The 22,060-nt window shown below is 46.1% G+C and overlaps 1 protein-coding gene across 1 annotated transcript; it reads right to left on the bottom strand.

The window, feature by feature from the left end:
* Positions 1-5,635, bottom strand: FABP6 (fatty acid binding protein 6). Its single transcript, XM_006137150.3, has 4 exons — positions 5,521-5,635; positions 3,997-4,172; positions 2,140-2,229; positions 1-91 (listed from the first exon to the last, which is right to left on the bottom strand). The coding sequence occupies exons 1-4, from the start codon at positions 5,585-5,587 to the stop codon at positions 38-40; spliced, it is 387 nt and encodes a 128-aa protein (XP_006137212.1). The 5' UTR covers positions 5,588-5,635; the 3' UTR covers positions 1-37.
* Positions 5,636-22,060: the final 16,425 nt, after the last annotated feature.

Here is a 22,060-nt window from a genome sequence, read left to right as displayed (position 1 = left end):
TTTATTTATCAGTGCGCTGGAAGATCAATTCTCTTTCTTAAGCTAGCTTTTTGCTGATTCTTTTGTAGGTTACCCCACCAGCTGTAGAGATCTGGAAAAGAACAAACCAAAAACTCTGAACATGGTAACGAGAACCACAGAGCTATTTATGGAAAAGCCTTGTTAGAGCATTGAATATGCGCCTTGATGGTACAAGATTGGGTCTGTGATAAAAGGTACCCAAAACTAAATTATTAATATATGCCATCCTAGAATACGCTATAGAAATTTTTAAATAGCAACTTCTCACCTAAAAACATGTTTAGGGATGTCTGAAAAAATTCCACCCTAAAATAGTTGACCCTGAGATGATACCTTGGATAATATTTTCTTAGATTTGCTGTGATGGGTGTTCTAAAACAGCCATAAATGGAAGAAAATAGGAGTTTTGGTGCAGATGACTATTACCAGGGAATGTCTATTGGCCCAATTCAGCAAAGTGGTTAAAGCATGTATGTAACTCTAGGCAAATTATTAGTCCATCTGAAGTCAAATCCTGACTTCTTATACCATTCATGAACTGAAGCCCTCATGCTTAAAGTTTAGCATGTGCTCATATTTTGTCAAAGAAACCTTAGAAACCTGGTCCCTGCTCTAGCTTAGACATATCAGTCAAAATTATTCAAAATCCATTTTCCATAACTATATGGACTTATTGTTGGTTCAGCAGTAGCCCTGTTTTTCCAAATTGTTTGAAACTATTTCTTCCCTTTATAACATACTTCCATAGAATTTTATAGGTATGAAAAACAAGTAGTTTTATAGAAACTTACAACCCTACAGAATTTAAGTTGTAAGCGTTCTGTAGAACTTTTCATAGAATAGTAGAACTGGAAGGGACCTTGATCATCCTATGGAACCGCTATGCCAGAAATATAGAAAATTATAACCCAGATATAAGTGGGTCATAGGTGGCCTTAAAATATACGGAGAGTTTCACTATTAATATAGAAGACATCAGTAAATGTTTTCATTTCAAGTCTTGAAGCATGTGTATTTTATGTAGTCAGTTAAGACAAAAGGAAAAAACTATGTAGCACTTTAAAGACTAACAAGATGGTTTAATAGGTGATGTGCTTTCGTGGGCCAGACCCACTTCCTTAGATCATATTCTGGAAGAGAATTGGCATGACCATATATACCAAAGGAATACAATGAAAAAAATGAACATATTATTAAACTGACATCAGATTTAGTACAGAAGATGGGATGAAGGAGAGGGAGGGAGGGAATAGCTATTTATGAGTCAATGAATGGCTAATCAGGATTTTAAGTGGGGAAGCTATCTTTGTAATGGGTAAGGTAATTAGCATCTTTGTTAAGGCTCATAAGATCTGAAGAAGTGGGTCTGGCCCACTAAAGCTCATCACCTATTAAACCATCTTGTTAGTCTTTAAAGTGCTACATAGTTTTTCCTTTTGTTTTAGCAAGATCAGACTAACACGGCTACCTCTCTATTACAAGTCAGTTAAGGACAGACTAGTCAACATGAATACAGTCAGGTTAAAACATCCAAATACCTAAAATTGTGCTTAAGAATTATCTGAGTTTTTATGTACCTGTGATACTTTACAAATCCAATTAACTATGAAAGCAATTTCCCTCCCCCCCCCCCCATTCAAATGGAATAATGAAACACTCGTCCATTTTACAGATGGTATTTATGCAAAAACTGGAGAGGGTCAGTTTGCTTTAAAATACTGCCTTTAAAAAAAAATCTTACAATTTAATGAAAACTTCTCTCATAGTCCCTTAGGCTTAAAGATAAAGCCCAGCGTTCCATACTGTAACTAACCTGGGAATGTTCTTACATTTCATGAAGCGCCTCTAGAGGACGGTTCAGGTGTGTCTACTCTGCACCGTAGATTGAAATAAGATCCTCCATTTGCGCAGCTCATGAGCTCATTTCAATGTTATTTCAAAATAGCTTATTTCAAAATTTGGCGCTGTCACACACCACTTATTTCTAAATAAATCTCTATTCTAAAACCTCCCTTATGCCTCGTGGAATGAGGTTTACAGGGACGTCACAATAGCGAGCCCATTGTATTTCAAAATAACAGCGTATAATGCAATGTAGATGTAGCCTCAGAGACTTACCTCCAGTAGTTTTCCTCCAGCAATCTCAGCAGTATGATGGTAGTTAGGGAAATCAGCAACCACTTTCCCACCTTCTAATTTAACAGTTGCCTGTAATAGAAATGTGTTTATCATTGTCTTGATGTGTAGGCTTTACGATGCACAACAGCTTTTCAACAGCCTCTAAAGAAAATAAGATGTGAAGGAACCCATGTGCGACATCCCTATTGTATAGTCTCAGACATGAACAAGATCAGAATCTTAGTACTTTAGCTCTTAAATATACGTTTTCACAACTTAAACTAGCAGTAGTAGCAGGAGGCATACCTGGGAGGTTGACAAATGCCTTTGATGTCGACTGCGGAGTGTCCAGACTACTGCGCTGAGCCGACAAACAGCTGATCGGCTCAGCATGGCAGCCATTTAAATTTAAATGAAGCGGCGATTATTTAAATCGCCACTTCATTTTCCTATGCTGGGTAGCCTAATCTACATTCCTCTGTCGCCAGAGGCATGTAGTCTAGACGTACCCTGAATGGCTAATCAGGGGTGTTAAGCGGGGAAGCTATCTTTGTTAAGGCCCATTCGTAATGGTGCAATGAGCAGACAGGAGGAAGGGTACAGGAACAGGCTGGGGTAGAGTGTCTGGCCCGGGGTGGGGGGCACTTACTCGCCTTCGTGCCCCATGCTGGTCCCAGGCACTGCCTCCTGCTGCTCACATTGGCCAGATTCCATTGGAGCACCAGTGACGGCTTCCCACTGGGGGCAGGGGGCAATCTGGCTCGTGAGGAAGAAGTGCTCTTCCTTCTCTTCCTCCTCCTCCAATTGGGGGACGCGCAGCGCACTCGCACACTGCTGCTTTCCCGCTGGGCGGGGTGGTGTCTTCCCTACGAGCCGGATCACGCAGTGAGGCTCAAGGCTCTCTCTCTTCCACCCCCACTCTCCCGGTGGGAAGCTGGATTCCAATGGAATCCAGGACCAGCATGGGGCATGAAAGCAAGAAAGGCAGGGGAAGGAGTCGGGAGGGGGGACAAAAGTGCTAGTGCAGCCTCCCTGCTGCGGGGGGAAGGAGGGGAGCTGAGCTTGAGCCACAGACCATCTGGAAGGCACCGCGCAGCACCCTCACACTGACTTGGGAGACCATGGGGAGGTGCATTCGCACAGCTTCCACAGGCCCCTGGGCAAGGTGTGTGTGTGTAAGGGGGGGGGCAGTTCTGTGCTTCCAAAAGGGGTGGGGCCGAGGGCAGAAAGGATGGGGCCATGGGCAGCTGGCCCTCAGCACCACCAGTGCACTACACACCAGCCCTCAGGCAGCCTTCACCACTGCCCAGAGTGCAGCATGCCCACTACACCTTAAGTTCCCATCAGTGCCAGGAGCACAAGGCATGCTGATCCAGCAGTGATTTAAAGGGCCTGGGGCTTTGGCAATGATTTAAACAGCTGTGGTGGTGTCCAGAGCCCCGGGTTCCTTTGAATTGCAGGACCCTGGGGAAATGGCCCCATTTACCACCCCCTCCGTTGGCAGGCCTAAGGGTGGCAGTTGTCCCTATGAGTTCTGAAAGGCAGTGAGCACCTTCTGGGGCAGTCATTCTACTATTTATTTTATTTTTGTAGTAACAATGTTCAAGTCCTAACTAAACCCTTAAGCCAATAGTCAGCTAGTTTGAAATTAAAAAAAATTAAAAGTCTCTGTGGGCATATTTCAAAATAAATTCATGTTAAAAACAGTGGGTAGGCAAAATAATATAGGACATCTCTTTGTATGTGCCAGGACTACAGCATTGAAACTCCCTCAGATGGGGTGTCAGATGCTACGGACCATAGTCAACTAAATTATGAAATGAAACAACATTAAATCATAAGATGAAATTAATTTACCTTGAACTTTTTACCTCCCATTGTCTCCATGTCTGCTTCCTTGCCAATGGTGAATTTATTGGTCATGGAGTGTCCTGTTGGATAGATCTGGGTCCAGATGAAGTCTTCTCCATTTTGTACCACTTCTGTGACAACCTTGAAATTCCTTCCCTTTTCAATGATATCGCTGGAGATACCTACCCAATGGAAATACTTTTATTATTAAACTAGAATCCCATCAATAATATTTTCTTCTGTATTTAAGCAAAACCATGGTGTGTTATTAGCCATACTGAGATCATCATGATTAACTTCACAGATCCCCATTCTTTTACATTGGTGTCTTAGTTCAGAATGTTGAAAGCATTCTTTGGAAGCAGTGAAGCCTCAACCCTATAGCTAGATGCTGCTCAAGAGCTGGAAGTGAGTTTGGAAAGTGTCCATGGTTGGGTGTTAAAAAAAAATTCAGCTATATCTACCCAGTCTATGCACTTGTATGCTCATAAAGTTACATGTGCACAAAATTTTTTCTGTACTTTGCAGGAAAAAACATGTATTACATTGTAATATTTAAATATGTCATTTAAATAGCTGAACAGGTGCATGAATGCAAACTTTTATACTTTCAGAATCCTGTAACCACATTGGATTTTACAGCTGCCTGCGCCAGCCTTAGCTTTTTAAAAGTTCGTATGGCAATAGTGTGCACTCCCCTGACTCCTGCAGAGGGTAGTCATGAGTTTGTACCACCACAACTGAAGTATGAGGATTGAACATGGGACCTCCTAATTCATTGCATTTACAAGTATCTTTGGGGCTGATTCTGCTTCTACAAAACTCAGTAAAGGTATGTCTACACTACCCCGCTAGTTCGAACTAGCGGGATAATGTAGGCATACCGCACTTGCAAATGATGCCCGGGATTTGAATTTCCCGGGCTTCATTTTCATAATCGGGGAGCCGCCATTTTTAAAACCCCGCTGGTTCGAACCCCGTGCAGCGCGGCTACACGGGGCTCGAACTAGGTAGTTCGGACTAGGATTCCTATTCCGAACTACCGGTACACCTCGTTCCTATTCCTAGAATAGGAATCCTAGTCCGAACTACCTAGTTCGAGCCCCGTGTAGCTGTGCTGCACGGGGTTTGAACCAGCGGGGTTTTAAAAATGGCGGCTCCCCGCTTATGCAAATGAAGCCCGGGAAATTCAAATCCCGGGCTTCATTTGCAAGTGCGGTATGCCTACATTACCCTCCTAGTTCGAACTAGGAGGGTAGTGTAGACATACCCTAAGACTTTAGTGGAAGCAGGCCTCTGCTTTGCTGTAGAATAGATGGTGTTATTCTGAAGATATGATTGAAGAAAATTTGTTGAAGATCTAACCCTTGCTAGCCTGGAGCTGATGGATTTGATGCTCAGCACTTTCTGATGGGTATCAAGCACCCTCTGCATCTGGTAGGAGCAAGCCCCAAAACTTTGCATTGTTTTATCTAGTAACTTATTAAAACTTGTCAAGATTCACTGAGAAAAATATCCATACATACTCACCAATATGCTTCACAAAGGCGTCATAGTTCTCCTCACTTTCCACTTCATATTTGCCTGTGAAAGCCATGCTACCTCCAAGAGGTGGCTGGTGCAGGAGAGCAGCTGTTGTGATAAAGAAATTTTACTGGGTACAAACAGGCTCAAAGCTCTCGCTTTATAAACCTTCCCAAGCTGCTTATACCCACCCCCTGATCATTCCACCTGTCTGCCACACCTCTCTGAAATACTGTCTGAGTCGGGAGCCTGGGTGTTATTGACCCTCGTGAAATTGCCTGTTTACAATTTTATTATAACTCCTTGTCCTTGGTTTATACAACAGGAAGGATCAGTTGTTTTACAAGTGCTGACCCTCACAGCTGGGATTTATTTTAAAAATGAGAACAGAAAATGTAGTTAATTTATTTGAAACAAATCAGTTGTTTGCAGATGATGTATTTGCAAAAGTTCTGGTTTGACTGCTTCTGATTGTGTACCTATAAGCAAGTCACTTAATTTCTTTTGGATGGTGTTTCCCTATTTAAAAGGGATGATAATACAGTACCTACCATTATGAAGGGCTTCAAAATCTGAAGAAAAATGTAGTATTATTGACTCTGATTGAAAAGATCGCTTTTTCAATTTAAGTGCAATGTAAGATCTACTGCCAACCCAAATACCCTAGCCTGGCTTCTTTCCCCCCCTTCTCTGGGGCTCTGCCCCTGCTCCATCCCTTCTCCAAGGCCTCAAGTTTCTCAAACTTTTTTTTATAAAATACCCCTTTTTCAAAAAAAAATTTATAAGTACTCCGAGTACCAGTTTTCTCACACACTTTTTTTTACGCTGTTGCATCACATTTGCTTAAACAACTTGGGTGCGTCTAGACTGACAAGATTTTGTCCAAAAGCAGTTGCTTTTGCACAAAAACTTGCCAGCTGTCTACACTGGCCACTTGAATTTGTGCAAGAGCACTGACGTTCTGATGTAAGAATTCAGTGCTTCTTGTGCAAATACTTTGATGCTCCCGCTCAGGGATAAGCCCTCTTGCACAAGAATACTTGCACAAGAGGGCCAGTGTAGACAGGCACCTTCATTTTTTGCGCAAGAAAGCCCGATGGCTAAAATGGCCATCAGAGCTTTCTTGTGCAAAAGCGCGTTTATACTGGGCACGGATGCTTTTGCGCAAAAGCACTTTTTGCGTAAAAGCATCCATGCCAATCTAGATGTTCTTTTGCGGAAATACTTTTAACAGAAAAACTTTTCCGTTAAAAGTATTTCCGCAAAATCATGCCAGTCTAGATGCAGCTCTTAATTGTAGCTGGGTGGGTGATGAAATATTTGGGTGTAAAAAGTACAAAAATAATACAAATGCTGTAAAACAAAACAAAAATCCACTTTTCTCCAAATTTCAGTTGTGTTGATGTACCCCTGGACTTCTCTTGGGTGCCACTAGGGGTTGAGAGGCACTGCCCTAGGCCTCCACTCCCTTATCCTGTCTTCCTAATTCAGAAGCCTGGTCTACCTCTGGGGGAACCTGTGTTGGCTATCCAGCTGCTCCCAGGGTTTGAAACCACCACCTTGTGCTCTGCAGGTGAATGTGCTATCCTCTGCACCACTCCAGAGCTGAGCTGAGCTGAGCCCACCTCCTCTCCCCTATCTTTGATGGGTTCTGTATTGGCCATCTGGTTGCTCCCAGGGTGGGCAGAGCTTGGGCTGCTGGATGGAGACTCCAACCCACAGTCCTGTCCTTCCCCAGGCAAGTGCTGTATTTGTAGTCTACTGAAGATCTGAGCCCACCCCACCTCTCTGCCTTTGCGGGGGGGGGGGGGGGGGGAAAGAGGGTCCCTTGTCCTGTGTCTGGTTGCTTGTAGGGTAGGCAGTGGAACGTGGGCTGCCTGGGGGGTAAGGGGAGGGCTTGAACCTGCCACCCTGTGTTCCCTAAGCAAATGCCCTATCCCCAGTCCAGTCCACTCCACCACCTTTCTTTCAATAGGTCCCTTATCCTGCCTTCCTAATACAGAAGCCAGGTCCATCCCTCAGGCAGCCTGTCTTGGCAGCCCAGCCATTATCTGAGTGGGTGGAGGGGGGGCGAGATCAATCCCACCAGCCTGTGCTCCAGAGGTGAATGCCCATCCCCAAGTTCACTGGAGATCCCGTCCACCTCCCTACCTTCAAGTCATCCCCTCCGCTCACCCTGGGAGTGACCAGACACAGGATAAGGGAGCCTTTGATGGCAGAGAGGTGGGGTGGACTAGGGGATCGAGCAGTTACCTGGGAAGTACAGCGTGGTGGGTTCAAGTCCTGCCCACCCTAGGAGCAGTTAGACAGCTACCCCAGGGATGGAGCAGCGGAGCCAAGGCAGCCCCACCCTATCCCCAAAAGCAGCTGGCATGTACAGCAATGGCTCCATGTGCTGCTCCTCATCCACAGGCACGGATGATGCCACAGTTCTCCATCACTGATCAATGGGAGCTGCAGGAGTGGTGTCTGCTGGCAAGGACAGCATGTGGAGAACCCCTGCTCTGACCTTCTCAGGGGGCTGCAGGGACATGCCAGCTCCAGGAGCACAACTAACCAGAGGGATAATTACTCCAGTCATAACAGGTTAGGCACTTTAGTACTTAAAGAATTAAATTTAGGCATAAGAGAGAAATGAAAGTTATGAAATGCACAGACCAGTCACAAACTAAAACTAACCCACTTTGCAAGCAGTAAAAGTAGTAACAACCCCCCATGTACATGTTGGGTCAGGAGATGAGAGGGAAGGACAGTGTGTGTTTGTGAGAATGACAGAGACATACACACTGTGTGAAAGAAACAGAGATTTGTATTGCCAAGCTCTCTCCATCCCCTTCTCTCTGTGTGGAGATGGGGTACAGGATTGGGGGGAGGGACACCCTGACAGCACCCTCCCACACTCCCTCCCACACCCTGCACAGCAAAGAGGAAGCTTCCAAGGGGCAGGTCCAAGGCAAGAGAATAGGAGCAGCATGACAGTGGGTGGAAGAGCAACTGAAGTGCCAGCACTTGAGAGCTTCCTGGCCAAACCAGTCAGGATCACCTGTCAGAGGCTCCAAGATCTACTGGTAGATCCCGATCAACTGGTTGGTGACCACTGCATTAGAGAGCAGACTGTCACCTCCACATGCAATCTCAGGGGCTATCTCTGCCTCTACCTCTAAGCAAGGGGTAGAGTCAATAGAACTGGGGGCCAATTTACTTATCATTATTGTTGCAGGGAGGATTTTTTTCCTCTGGAGTCTGGACTTTGATTATACATTGTCCAAAAAATTTGGACCTTGACTGGAAGCATCCCTAAAGTAGAAAATATACCAGGCAATACCCTTTCTTCCCTTCAAGGCTCTGTGTAGACATGGTAAGATTTGATCCTGGCAGGACAGCTCTAATGCATTGAGAAATCACAAGGCAAGTTTTCTCAAAGTTATGATATTATAAAAAGCAATTACTAGGTTCTTATTATTTATCTTCTGGTTTTGGAGTACCAAATCATATTTTCCTGCTTTATTCCTCAAGGCTAGATATTTTTAAAGAATAAAACTGATTACTATGTAATTTCATAACTCTAGGAACTGAAGCTTTGAGAAAAGAATCAAATATGAGATGTTATAAAAATTGCAAGAGCTGGAAATACTGATAAAATACAATAATTTGACAACCTATAACCTCCTTCTATCACCCCAAATAATTCACTATTCCTAATTTGACAGTATCAGAAATGATACATTAGGGCCTTTTTAGATGTATGGTTAAGACATCCTGGATCAGGTCCTAATTTCTTAAATACATTCGCTATTTGTAATCTAAGGGCCTGTATTATGTGACAACAAAATTTTCCTTTTCAGTCCCTGGTGGAGAGGGGTCTCATATGTCTTTCTGGGTATGTCTACACTACAAAGTTAATTCGAACTAACAGCCATTAGTTTGAATTAACTTTCATAGGTGCTACACAGGCAAACTTAATTCAAACTAGGTAAACCTCATCCTACAAGGACTAACGCCTAGTTCGAATTAAGTAGTTCAAATTAAGGGTTGTGTAGCCACTTAATTTGAACTAGTGGGAGGCTAGCCCTCCCCTGCTTGCCCTGGTGGCCACTCTGGGCACAACCAGGGAAACTCGTCTGCCCCCCTCCCGGCCCCAGAGCCCATAAAGGGGAACGGTCTGGCTACGGTGCCCGTGCCAGGTGCAAGCCTGACAGCACCCAACCAGCAGACCCTGCACCTGGCACGACATGATCCAGCCACCCGCTGCCACCCAGCCCTCCGCCTCTTCCCGGGACCAGGCTGGTGGCTCCCAGGAGCCTGCCCGGGGCCGCAAGAGGCAGGCGCCTGCCTGGTCTAGTGCGGAGATCGTGGACCTCATTCAGGTTTGGGGGGAGGCCTCCAACGTCCACGACCTCTGCATTAGGGACAGGAACGTGGCTGTCTAGGGCAGGATAGCTGCCAGCCTGGCCACCAAAGGCCACATTCAAACCCAGGAGCAGGTTTGCATGAAAATCAAGGTGATCCAGTGAGACCCGCGACCCTGAGCCCTGAGCTTAGAACATAAGAACATAAGAATGGCCGTACTGGGTCAAACCAAAGGTCCATCTAGCCCAGTAGCCTGTCTGCCAACAGCGGCCAACACTAGGTACCCTGGAGGGGATGGACCGAAGACAGTGACCAAGCCATTTGTCTCATGCCATCCATCTCCAGCCTTCCACAAACAGAGGCTAGGGACACCATTTCTACCCCCTAGCTAATACCACTCCATGGACCCAACCTCCATGACTTTATCTAACTTCTCTTTAAACACTGTTGTACTCCTAGCCTTCACAGACTCCTGCGGCAAGGAGTTCCACAGGTTGACTATTTGCTTTGTGAAGAACAACTTTCTGTTATTAGTTTGAAGCCGGCTACCCATTCATTTCATTTGGTGTCCTCTAGTCCTCATATTATGGGAACTAATGAAGAACTTTTTTTTATGCACCCTCTCCACACCACTCATGATTTTATAGACATCTATCATATCCCCCCTCAGTCGCCTCTTTTCTAAGCTGAAAAGTCCCCGTCTCTTTAGCCTTTCTTCATATGGGACCTGTTCCAAACCCCTAATCATTGAAGTTGCCCTTTTCTGAACCCTTTCCAAGGCCAAAACTCTTTTTTGAGGTGAGGAGACCACATCTGTACACAGTTCTGAAGATATGGCGTACCATAGTTTTATACTTCCCCTTCTTCTTCTTCCCCTGGCTTCCCTCTTTCAGCTCCCTCCTCCAAGGTTTCCCCCTCCCCTCTCCCACCCTCTCTCTTCCCCTCTCCCACCTCCTTTTCCCAGTCTCCCCAGAGGTTAATCCCCTCCCCCCCAGTTTTGTTAAATAAAGAGAGCTTCTATTTTTGAACACGTGTCCTTTATTTTTACATCAGGAAGGGGGGTTAGGGAGGGATAAGTGGAAGGAGGTGAGGGAGGAATGGGGTACGAGCCCCCAATGGGGAGGACTGGGGTGGCTCTGCGGGCTCCTCGTGGTGGAAGCTCTCCTGCAGCTCCCTGATTGACCCCCCTGGATGGCAGCCTGCGGCAAGTGCAGCCGGGCTGATGGCCGAGTGCTGTGATGTGCCAAGTGTGGGCACTCAGGGCACTCCAAGACAGGACTGCTTTGCTGTCCCTCATCGAGGTAGACAAGCAAGTGGGGAACCCTGAGAACTGTCTGCCCGGGGTGGGGGTCGGGTCCCTTTAAGCACAGCCCTTGGTTAGCCTGAGACAGCAGCTCCACGCTCTAAGTCCTAACCTGATGCCCTGCCGGCACCTGTTCCGGCCAGCCTGAACTTCGGTTCAGGGTCCAGTCAATGTGGACATGCTAGTTTGAATTAGCAAAATGCTAATTCAAACTAGTTTTTAGGTCCAGATACACTAGTTCGAATTAGTTTAGTTCAAATTAACTCATTTGAATTAAGTTAGTTTGAATTAGTGCTGTAGTCTAAACATACCCATATTCTGCCTTTCTTCTTCATGAAGTACAGACTTCAAGTCGAATATCGAATGTACAATAACTTTTTACACTACAAAGAATCATGTTTTTTAGTTGGAAACTTAAACTTTTTTCTGGTTTGAGTATCTATTTCCTCCTCTGAAGTTTGACGGCAAGTAATGCTAAATATTACTCTCGACAATGGAAGGTACAAAACTTTCAGACGGAAATGTTATTTTTCAAATTGAAGTCCCATTTAAAATTGCTTGCTTTGGTGCATGTGCCTATCATAGAATCAAAAAGTTGGAAGAGATGGCAGGAGGTCACTGAGTCCAACTCTTTGCTAAAAGCAGGACCAACCCCAACTAAATCATCCCAGCCAGGGCTTTGTCAAGCCAAGACTTAAAAAGCTCTAGGGATGAAGATTCCACTAGCTTCCCTAGGTAACCCATCCCAGTGCTTCCCCATCTTCCTTATTCTGCCATCTGTCCCCACTGAGATCAGCCTCTCTTCATCTTCTTTGGACTCCCTCCCCTTCAGGTGGCTAAAGGCTGCTATCAAATCCACCCTCACTCTTCTCTTCTGTAAACTAAATACACCCAAATCCCTCAGCTTCTCCTCATAAGTCAGGTGTTCCAGCTCCCTAATGATTTTGCTTGCCCTCAGCTGGACTGTTTCCAATCTGTCTACATCCTTTCTGTAATGGAGGCAGGGGAGCAGAATTGGATGCAATACTCCAGGGCTACGTCTACACTGGCATGATTTTGCGAAAATGCTTTTAACGGAAAAGTTTTCCGTTAAAAGCATTTTCAGAAAAGCATGTCTAGATTGGCAAGATGCTTTTCCACAAAAGCACTTTTTGCGGAAAAGCATCCGTGGCCAATCTAGACGCACTTTTCTGTGAAAAAGCCCCAATCGCCATTTTCGCAATCGGGGCTTTTTTGCAGAAAACAGTACTGTGCTGTTTACACTGGCCCTTTTGCGCAAAAGTCTTTGGGAAAAAGACTTTTGCCCGAACGGGAGCAGCATAGTATTTCCGGAAAAGCACTGATGATCTTACATGAGATCATCAGTGCTTTTCCGGAAATTCAAGCGGCCAGTGTAGACAGCTGGCAAGATTTCCGCAAAAGCAGATGATTTTGCGGAAAAACTTGCCAGTCTAGACACAGCCCAGATGTGGCCTTAGGAGTGCTGAATAAAGGGGAATAATCACTTCCTTAGATCTGTTGGCAATGCTCCTACCAATGCTCCCCTAAACCAGTAATTTACTAGAACATGTAGAAAGTGAACATGAGAGTGACATCAACAAGTTTTTAGGAATTCTGCACACGCCTCTCTACCTTCTCCCCACTATTCACTCAGCTTCAGATTGCACCATGCTGGGGAGTGACTAGTCAGTAGAGTGCTCTTCACCACAAAAGATGTGCCATGCATGCCATCTGTTGTCTGAGTGTAATAAAAAAGAAAGTCACCATATGCAGAGGAGCTGACAGGACCGCTGGGCAATGGGCAGGGGGGCGGCTCCATGATCCTGGAAAGGGTGGGTTCTCACCAGAAGGGGTGGGCTGGGATAGCTAGCGCCCCTAGAGCCAGCTGGAACATGTGGCACGGGGCTCTGGAGCACGATGGGGCTCTGAAGCAGTGGTGGTGACTGGGAGCCCTGGGCCTTTTAGAATTGCTGGACCGTGGGGCAGTTACCCCTTTTGCTCGCCTGCCCCCTCCCACAGTGGGCCTATCCATATGAGAAAGGGAAGAAGTCCATTAACTTCTCTGTGAATTTTCTCCACACTCTGTAGCTACTAGCATTTAAAACGGGTATACGAGAACAGTAATGAATGCATGCCTCTATGTCATTTGTAAGGCCCGCTCACACAGGATTCGGGGAATCCCTGCTTCAAAGCCAGGGCTCCCCTTGCCCTTCTAGTATATATTTTGTTTCTGATGATTCAGGTCTGATTCTGAGTCTGCAAAGTCCTTAGCAAAGTTCCCCATGTTGTTCACTGTACAGGATCGTGTCACTGGAGGGGATCTTTTCTTTATCAGCTGGGTCACGGCTCTTAGGTCCAGTCCATATTTTAAATAATAGCTTTGTTAAAAAAGAGGCAAAGAGAGAGAGAGAGAGAGAGGGGTGAATTGATTGGATCAGAGTTTTAATTGACTGGATCAGAGTCCAGTGGCAGAGCCAGGAATCAAACATGGTTATCTTGGGTCTGAGTCCAGTGCCTAGCACAGGGGTAGTCAAAAGGGCCTCCGTGAGCCAGATCCAGCCCTCAGAGGTCCTACTGCTTCCCCACCCCCCAGCCAATCAGAGTTTGGGGGCAGAGGAGCCCACAAAGTTTCCTCCACCCTGCAAGGAGCACGAGGTGCTTAGAAGTTCTGCATGCTACTGGCAGGGTGTGAGGAGCCTTCACGCAATCCCCTTCCCCCAAGCTCTGATTGGCCTAGGGGCAGAAGGGGAAGTATGCAAAGTCACATAGGGGGAATCTCTGGGGGGGGGCAAAGACTTCATATGCCCTCCCACCCCCAGACCAATTGTGGCCTATGGGTGGGGAAGCAGGGAAGTGTCCTGGCCCCACCCCTTCCGCGTGAGGTCCTGCCCCTTCTGGAGCAGCCCGCGGCCATTTCAAAAATTTCTGAAGTGGCCCTCAGTAAAAAATTATTGCCTACCCCGACCTAGCAGATTGCACTAGCATAGCAGCACCTGTGCAAATTTCTTGATATAGATAAGGCCTTAAGGTGATGGAAAATGATAGTGAGGAACTACTGCTTTCAAGTCTCTGTGATGTTCTGAGTTATTGTCTGGACCATTTTGGTTGCTAACTCCTCAGTAAAGACTCTTGTCTTCTCTTTTATGTCTTGTACATTCTGTAACCGAAAAATAATTGGAAAATAGTTATTGATCAGGAATCATCTCTTTCCCTACCAGATTTGTCAACTTGCTCCCCAAAAATCCTGTTAGTGAGACTGTCCCAGACCTGGTTTTGACAATGGCATTCAGACCTCCATGTTGCATGTTCGAGATGGAAGTCTTCCCTGGATGATCCAAGGGAAAAGGCGAATGAACTCAAGTCATGAACTTTTTCTGTTTGCACAAAACTGAGAAAACAATCTCACTAGTGTAGTAATATTAAAGAACCTTGGAAGTCAGATCAACTCAGAGATAAGGAACATCACTGCAGCTCTAGGAAACTGCTGGGAAAGATAACCAGCCTTGTATAGTACATGACTTCTTGTGTAACTGTATCTATGTAACTGGAAACCAGTCAGGCTCACTGTGTGTCAGCATTGCTAAAATAGAGACAGCAGCCGGCAGCAAGAGGAATGGAGAAGGCTCTGCACTTTCCCTCACTCCCTAGTAGAGGAAGTAGGAAGAAAAAAAAGCAACAGGGACCTATTATATGGGGCTGCTCCCCACTCCCAAAGTAGTGGCGGGACGGGACTCAGGGCAGGGACAGTCTCAAGGAGGGGAGCACTCGCAACCAGGCCCTTTAACCTGCCTGGCAGTGTGTAGCTGAGTACAGTATCCTGCAAGAAGCCCTGGGAGCCAGGCTGGGAGCACGTCATCACTCCCATTGTAGCCAAGTGCCCAGCTGGCCGGCTTCTTGCTGGAGCACCACACCAGGGTGCACTGGCTCACTTTCATCTCTGATTATAACTCGACACCCTCTATTTTAACAATGCTAACACACAGGTGAGCCTGACTGGTTTCCAGTTACACATTTGGCAGCATTCAGTGAGGCCTAGGCACTATGAACTGGCACCTGCTGTGCCAGCATTACTGCTTTGCTCACACAGTTGCTAAATTTAGTCAGCCACATTTCCATCACTTTAGTTTTAAGTAACAATTTTAGATTTTGACACTCTCTGTGGGACTAGTGTTAGAGCCCTGCAGCAGGACTGTAACTCACAGCTGTACTAGTGGCTGTTGGATTAAACAACAGTCCCATGAAGGGTTCTACCAAATGGCACAGGAGATGCAGAAATAATCATAATGTCAAAAATATTTATTAAATCAACATTCTTCATGTGTTATTGCTCCTGTCAGAGCAAAAATCAATTTACCTGCATTTATTCAGCTGTTTATTCAAGAATATAGGCCGTCTGCACTCGGAGCCATCAGAATTAGGGACTCTGTACAGTCTGATTAAAAATGTCCCTGTTTCGCATTGTTAGAATGTCAGAGACATTGGATTATATACTGTTAGACTAACAGAAAGAGTGGTTTCTGTGGAGGTGAGACTGGAGGTAGGCAGAATGTTTTTATCAACTTGTTGTAAGTGCTGACAATTGGTCTCCACTATCACCTCCCTTTTGCCCTTGACATTAACTACATTTCTACTCCATGAGGAGTTGGTCTTTAGATGGATCAGAGGAGAATACTGTTCGCATAAAAGAGATTGTGTCTGCCATCTGGTGGCCAACTATCAGAGAAGACTGAACCAATTAGCGTAGTCCTGCATTCAGTGAATTCACACTCCCTGAGTCAAATTTAGTCCGATTTAGAAGCCATGTTAAATTTGTGAGTCTGTCAGCAGGAAGCTGCTTTTTGCCTGTCTCATGTATAAGCTAAGTAGAGAGTATTTCCAAGGTGACAGCTGTTCTTCTTCGAGTGCTTGCTCATGTCCATTCCACTTATGCATATGCGAGCCACATGTACGGATTGTCGAAGAATTTTCCCTTAGTGGTATCTGTCGGGCCAACAGGGGAGCTCCCGGGAGTGGCGCCACTATATCAAAGCATATATACCCCTGCTGGGCCTCCATGCACTCAGTTCCTTCTTACCACCATGGATCTGGCCCACGAAAGCTCATCATCTAATAAACCATCTTGTTAGTCTTTAAAGTGCTACATTGTCCTGCATTTTGCTTCAACTACCCCAGACTAACACGGCTACATTTCTATCACTATTCTTACCACCAGAGATGGTTGTTGGAGCTCCTTTCTCGTTTGCTAGCAAGCGTGCCCTCAGCAGTATTCGCAAGTCTTCAGAGTTTAGTTAGCACCTAGTTGAGTCCCTTTGTTCCCTCCAAGTTGCTCTTCTTGTTAAGTACTTGTTTAGTTAGAATTAAATAAGGTTTGCATTGGCTTGGGGCTCACCTGTCGTGTCCCCTTCCCTTCCCACCCATGCCAGAGCCTCATGGCTTTAAACCCTGCGCTTATTGTGCTAAGCCTATGCCCTGCAGTGTGGGGTGAATTTTTTCAGCCCCCATTGGAGGGCATTGGGGATCAAGGCCCCTCAGATCAATCAGCTCCCTTTCAGGCCTCAGAGCAGCTGCATGAACTAGAGGACTCGATGGTGCATGCGTACGCGTCTTCTCCAGATGAAGCCTTGGAGCTGGCCTCTTCATCAATGCCAGCCATGGACTCTCGGGCCCATCAGGAACTCCTCTGGAGGCTGGCACAGAGTCTCAGGGTGTAGCTCGAGCAGGCCTCAGAGGACTCCAACCCAACAGTTGATATCCTCAACGTGGAGGAACCATCTTGCATGACCCTCCCCTAAACAAAACAGTGGGCAAAATTACCAAGGCTTTCTGGCAGATGACAGTTTCCATATAGCCCACAGATAAAAGGGCAGAGTGGCGGTTCTTTGTCCCCCAGGCAGGCCATGAGCATTTATTCTCACACCTACCGCTGGGTTTGATAGTAGTACAGGCTGTTAAGCACTACGAGCGTCAGGGACAGCCTGCTCCTACCCCCAGAATTTGGACCTATTGGGTCGCAAGCCTATGCTTCAGGGGGTCTCCTGCTCAGTCCATTCTCCTGAGCAGCTGTGCCTTCAATTCCCGGTCAGCAATGGACAAACTTAGGGAGTCACTGCCTCAGGACTCTAGGCAGGAGTATAAGGCCTTATCTGAACAGGAAAAGGCCGTGTCCCGGGCGGCACCCCTGTGCTCCCTCCTTATGGCCCCCGTCCAGCCCTTTCCAGCAGGGGAACAGGCTGGATTTCTCCAGGCGCACAGCCTGCAATAATAATATTAGAAGCGGTAGGCGACTGTCCCGCTCTTCATCTGACCATGACGCGGGACCCTCAAACAAGCCCCAGGGCCCTAGGCTGAATCTTTGAAGGTGCGAGCAAGGAACGCACACCAGTCTCATACCAGAGGCCCTTTCCCAACCACCTTTTCCCCTTCCACCATGCCTGGTTGCATATCACGACAGACTGCTGGGTCCTAGGCACAGTGAGAAGTGGTTATTTCATCCCCTTATGCCCCGGTCAGAGACCCCTCTCATGAACATCTTCTCAGGTTAAAAGGTGCAGCAGCTTTTTAAGCTGGGGATGGTAGAGGAGGTTCCCTGGGGGACCTGTCCTCAAGGGGGCAGGTTTCTACTCCTGGTGCTTCCTGGTCCCAAAGTCTAAAGGTGGCTTCCACCCCATTCTGGACCTGAGAGATCTCAACACTTTCATAGTAAAGTCAAAGTTCAAAATGGTAACGTTGGCCTTGATCATCCCTTCCCTAGACACAGGAGACAGGTACATGCCCTCGATCTTAAAGACACCTGCTTCCACATCTCTATCACACCCTTGCACAGGTGTTTCCTCTGCTTTATGGTGGGCCATGACCATACAACTGACTTATAAAAGGTGTCCCTCCCTCCCTCCCACGTGTCCGACCACATATCCCTCATCAACAAGACATTCCTTAGGTTGGGCCTTATCCTAAATGAGACCAAATCCATCCTGAGCCCCACACAAACGATAGAGGACTTATCTAGCCACAACGAGGGCCAGGGCCTTCCTGCCCATAGTGTGCTTCATGGCAGTAAAGGAGGCTGCTCTGAGGCTCCAGTCATTACCCACCATGACGGCCCGCTGTTGCATGAGCCTGTGGGGTTCATGGCAGCCTTCACTTATGTGGTATGACATGCCAGGCTCAGGTTATGACTGCTCCATCTCCATCAAATACCTTGGGAATCAGCAATGACAGGAAAGGAAATACAGAATACGTGGCAGTTTCATGGGAATTTAATCAAATGTTAGAGGTTAGGGCTAAAATCTTGAAGTCAATAGCAATTATACCATTTGCTTCAGTTGAGAGAGGATTTTGCCCCAGATTCTTTTAATGTGAAGCATGAACAATTAGATGAACCTATATGGTATGTGAAAGTATAGTCCTGTATGTGTGAGTCTGTATGTGTGAGTCCTGTATGTATCCTGTTTGTGATACACTCAGCGGTTGGGGTGGACATGTGGGAACACAGTTACTGATATACATGGACATACCAGCACAAGGCTTAAGTGGGACTAAGACCAAAGAGCTTTAAAGGGGATTTAAGTGCTCTAAGTGGTAGAGGGGCCTGCCCTGTCTCTCTACACAGGATGGATTCAATGAGGCAATTAGGTGATCAGTGTGGCTGAGTAATTTACTTCATCTGGAAACTCTGGCATATGATTTTTAAAGTTTTTCATGAGTGTGACATGGGTTGGGGTCTGCAGAAAGGGTAGGCATTATTTTTGTCATCCAAAAGAAGCATCTGACTTCAAATTATGTGTGGACAATGCAGGGAGTGGGAATTCAGAAGCAGCATTGCTGTGGAAGTCTGTTCCTAATGAAATGAAGCAAGAAGTTGGGTCCCACTGTTTCCAACACAGCTCCCTATGATATTCTAAGCAACTGAAAATCTAATTCCACTGGCAACTCAGAGAACTTTTAGCAAGTGAATCAAAGACCTGGCATGTCTTCACTTTCAGGATTTACTTGCCACAAAGTCATAAAAATAATGTCTTTACTTTCTTTCTTTTTTTCTTGCCAGAGTCACCTTGCCCTTGTATGTCGCCCCATGTGTGTTAAGAGTTTATTAACTTTCTGCTGTTTTATAGTCAGCGTAGAGACAGAAAAAAGATAAGTAAAGCCTTTCCATTAGTAAGTGAAGGAAGGCTTGTGATTGTTTTCTGGAGTGCTTTCAGAACTGAAAGGCACTTGAACAAAGAAGGTCACATTCAGAATAAAATTGGGGAAACTCCATTGAAAACAAAGTTACCCTTACTTAATGCTTTCAGCATGAAGTCTGATCAGGAAGATTTTTGAATAATTAATACAACTGTATTTTGCAGTTCAACAACTCTGCATAGTCAATGGCTAATGATTTTTAATTCCTTTGGTATTCGGAGTAATAATTCATAATGAATTCAGAAAGAACTCATCTAGTGTTAATGTAATGTGTAATTCCATGGGAGTCCCATTACACTTTTGCCTTATTAAGTAGCAATTTACTACTAGCTGATGTTATTCTGAACTCATAAGCAATAGAAAAGTAATTATGAGGGAGTTGTAGCTAAATAAGAAGAACTATGGTTTGTGTAAAGTCGGAATGTAAAATCCTTTTTAATCAGTTAACCGGTTAATTGGTTTAATTGGTTAACAGCTTAAAATGGACAGGCTGGAGGGCATAGTATAGTGTGGCTTGCCTGGTTCCCTTACCGTGGATGGGGCCTGCTCTGGTCAGGCCAGGCCTGCCACAGGTGTGGGGTCTTCTGGCTGGGCACCTCTTGGGCACCTCTTACCCATGGCATGGCAGGCTGTTCCAACCCAGAAACCCACGGCAACCTGCCACTGGCCCAGCCACACGGGGGCAGCCCTGTTGGGCAGCGACCATTCCAAACTGGCATGGCTGGGCCACCGATTAAATGTATAGCTCGAGAATGCAGGGGAGTTATCAGGAAGGTGAAAGCGCAATCGGAATTGCGACTTGCAAGGGACGTGAAGGATAACAAGAAAGATTATCACAGGCATGTTAGAAAGAAGAAGGTGTGGGGCCCCTACTGGATGAGGGCAGTAACCTAGTGATAGACGATGTGGGGAAAGCTGAAGTACTCAATGCTCTCTTTGCCTCTGTCTTCACAGACAAGGTCAGCTCCCAGACTAATGCGCTAAGTGACACAAGATGGGACGAAGGTGGACAGCCCTTGGTGGGGAAAGGACAGGTTAGGAACTATTTAGAAAAGCTAAATGTTCATAAATCCATGGGTCCAGACTTAATGCATCCGAGGGTACTGAGGCAGTTGGCAAATGTCATTGAGGAGCCTTTGGCCATTATCCTTGAAAAGTCGTGGAGATCAGGAGAGATCCTGGATGATTGGAAAAGGGCAAATGTAGTGCAAAGTCTGCATTTTAACAAAATACTTCAGCCAGTTCTTTAGGATTTTTGTGGGTAACTTAATGATGACAAGGTCAGTATCTACTTGCCTACCACACTCTTCCAAGATGTGACTTTCTGAAGAGTGAAGTGTATCCAAAGGAGGCATCTGGAAAAGGAAGCTAAGAGGCAATGGGTACTAATTAAGAGACTTACAGCAGCACAGCTCTATCACTTTATCTCAGGGGTGGGCAATAATTTTAGACAGGGGCCACTTCAGAAATTTTTGAAGTGGCCCCGGGCCACCTCGGAAAATGCAGGGCCTCGGGCAGAAGGGGTGGGGCCAGGATACATCTTTGCTTTCCCACCCACAGACCTCGATTGGTTCTGAACAGCTGGTGGTTCCCTCTGGGTACTGATGCCCCTGGCGGTGGAAGGAGACTTTGCGCACTCGTCCTGCACTCATGTCAATCAGGGCTTGGAGGTGTAGAGAGCATGCAAAGTCTCTCGCTCCCTACCCCTGCCCTGCAAGGGGCACGCAGTGCTTAGAGTCAACCCTGGTGGTTGACTCTAAATGCCGTGCACCCCTGGCAGGGGAGGAAACTTCGCATGCTCCCACATCCCCAGGCCCTGCTCTCTATGGGAACATCTACACAGAAGGGCTAAGGCCGAAATAAGCTACGCAACTTGAGCTACATTAATTGTGTAGCTCAAGTCAAAATAGCTTATTTCAGCTTTTGGTGCTGCCTACACAAGCCCGGCCAAAGGGTTTGTGGGGCCCAAGGCAGGAGGGTGGGAGTGGGACCCAGGCCTAGCCGAAGGATGGTGAAAACTCAGCAGCACAGGACCCTAAAAGCGCAGGGCCCAAGGCATTTGCCTTGCTTGCTTTGCCTTAAGGCTGGGCCTATGTCTACAAAGCAGGAAGTCCAAGAAAGAGCTTCCCTTACTCCTCGTACAATGAGGGTTAGAGGAGTCAGAGCAAGAAGTCCTTCATCTCAACATTATTTTGACATTATGTTGAAATAACTGCTTGTAGTGTAGACATGGATTTGTTATTTCAGAATAATGTCAGTTATTCTGAAATCACACTGAGAATAATGTACCCTATGTAGGTGCCATTGAGGACAATGGTCTAGATCAGCGTGTTTCGGTGTGTCTCAAAGTTGCTAAAGATCTTTAAAGCCTTCTCTAGGCTGCAAAATCATTTAGCAGTGCATGTTAATGGGGGCATTTTCAGCAGATATATACAGGTCTGTGGATTTGAGAAGCAGGAGTATTGCTAAACTAAACTAATATTGTGGCTATTTTTATGTGTTCTGACTCAATTTTCTGCAAATTTAGAGCCCAGCCCCCAGTCCACGTCTCTGGAAATAAAAAAAAAATCCTATTGACTTGTATGGGAATTGGATTGGCCCTGGGAACTCAAGTCTGCATTCCTTGGATACTCAAAACACCCGTTCAAACCAATGGAAGTTGTGTGTGTGCATGGAAAGCAGGAGTGGAGCCTTAGCTTAATTGTTAAGTTT

This window comes from Pelodiscus sinensis, chromosome 16, assembly GCF_052426305.1.
Source record: "Pelodiscus sinensis isolate ZL-2025 chromosome 16, ASM5242630v1, whole genome shotgun sequence".
Classification (NCBI taxonomy): domain Eukaryota; kingdom Metazoa; phylum Chordata; order Testudines; family Trionychidae; genus Pelodiscus; species Pelodiscus sinensis.
This window is presented reverse-complemented; position numbering and strand designations above follow the sequence as displayed.

Excerpts from the sequence above, each read along its gene's own strand:
- FABP6 (XM_006137150.3), bottom strand. The coding sequence starts at position 5,587 with ATGGCTTTCACAGGCAAATATGAAGTGGAAAGTGAGGAGAACTATGAC. Across the intron at positions 4,173-5,520 it reads CGCCTTTGTGAAGCATATTG|GTATCTCCAGCGATATCATT; the intron begins GTGAGTATGTAT and ends TCCATTGGGTAG. Across the intron at positions 92-2,139 it reads CTGGAGGAAAACTACTGGAG|ATCTCTACAGCTGGTGGGGT; the intron begins GTAAGTCTCTGA and ends GTTCTTTTCCAG.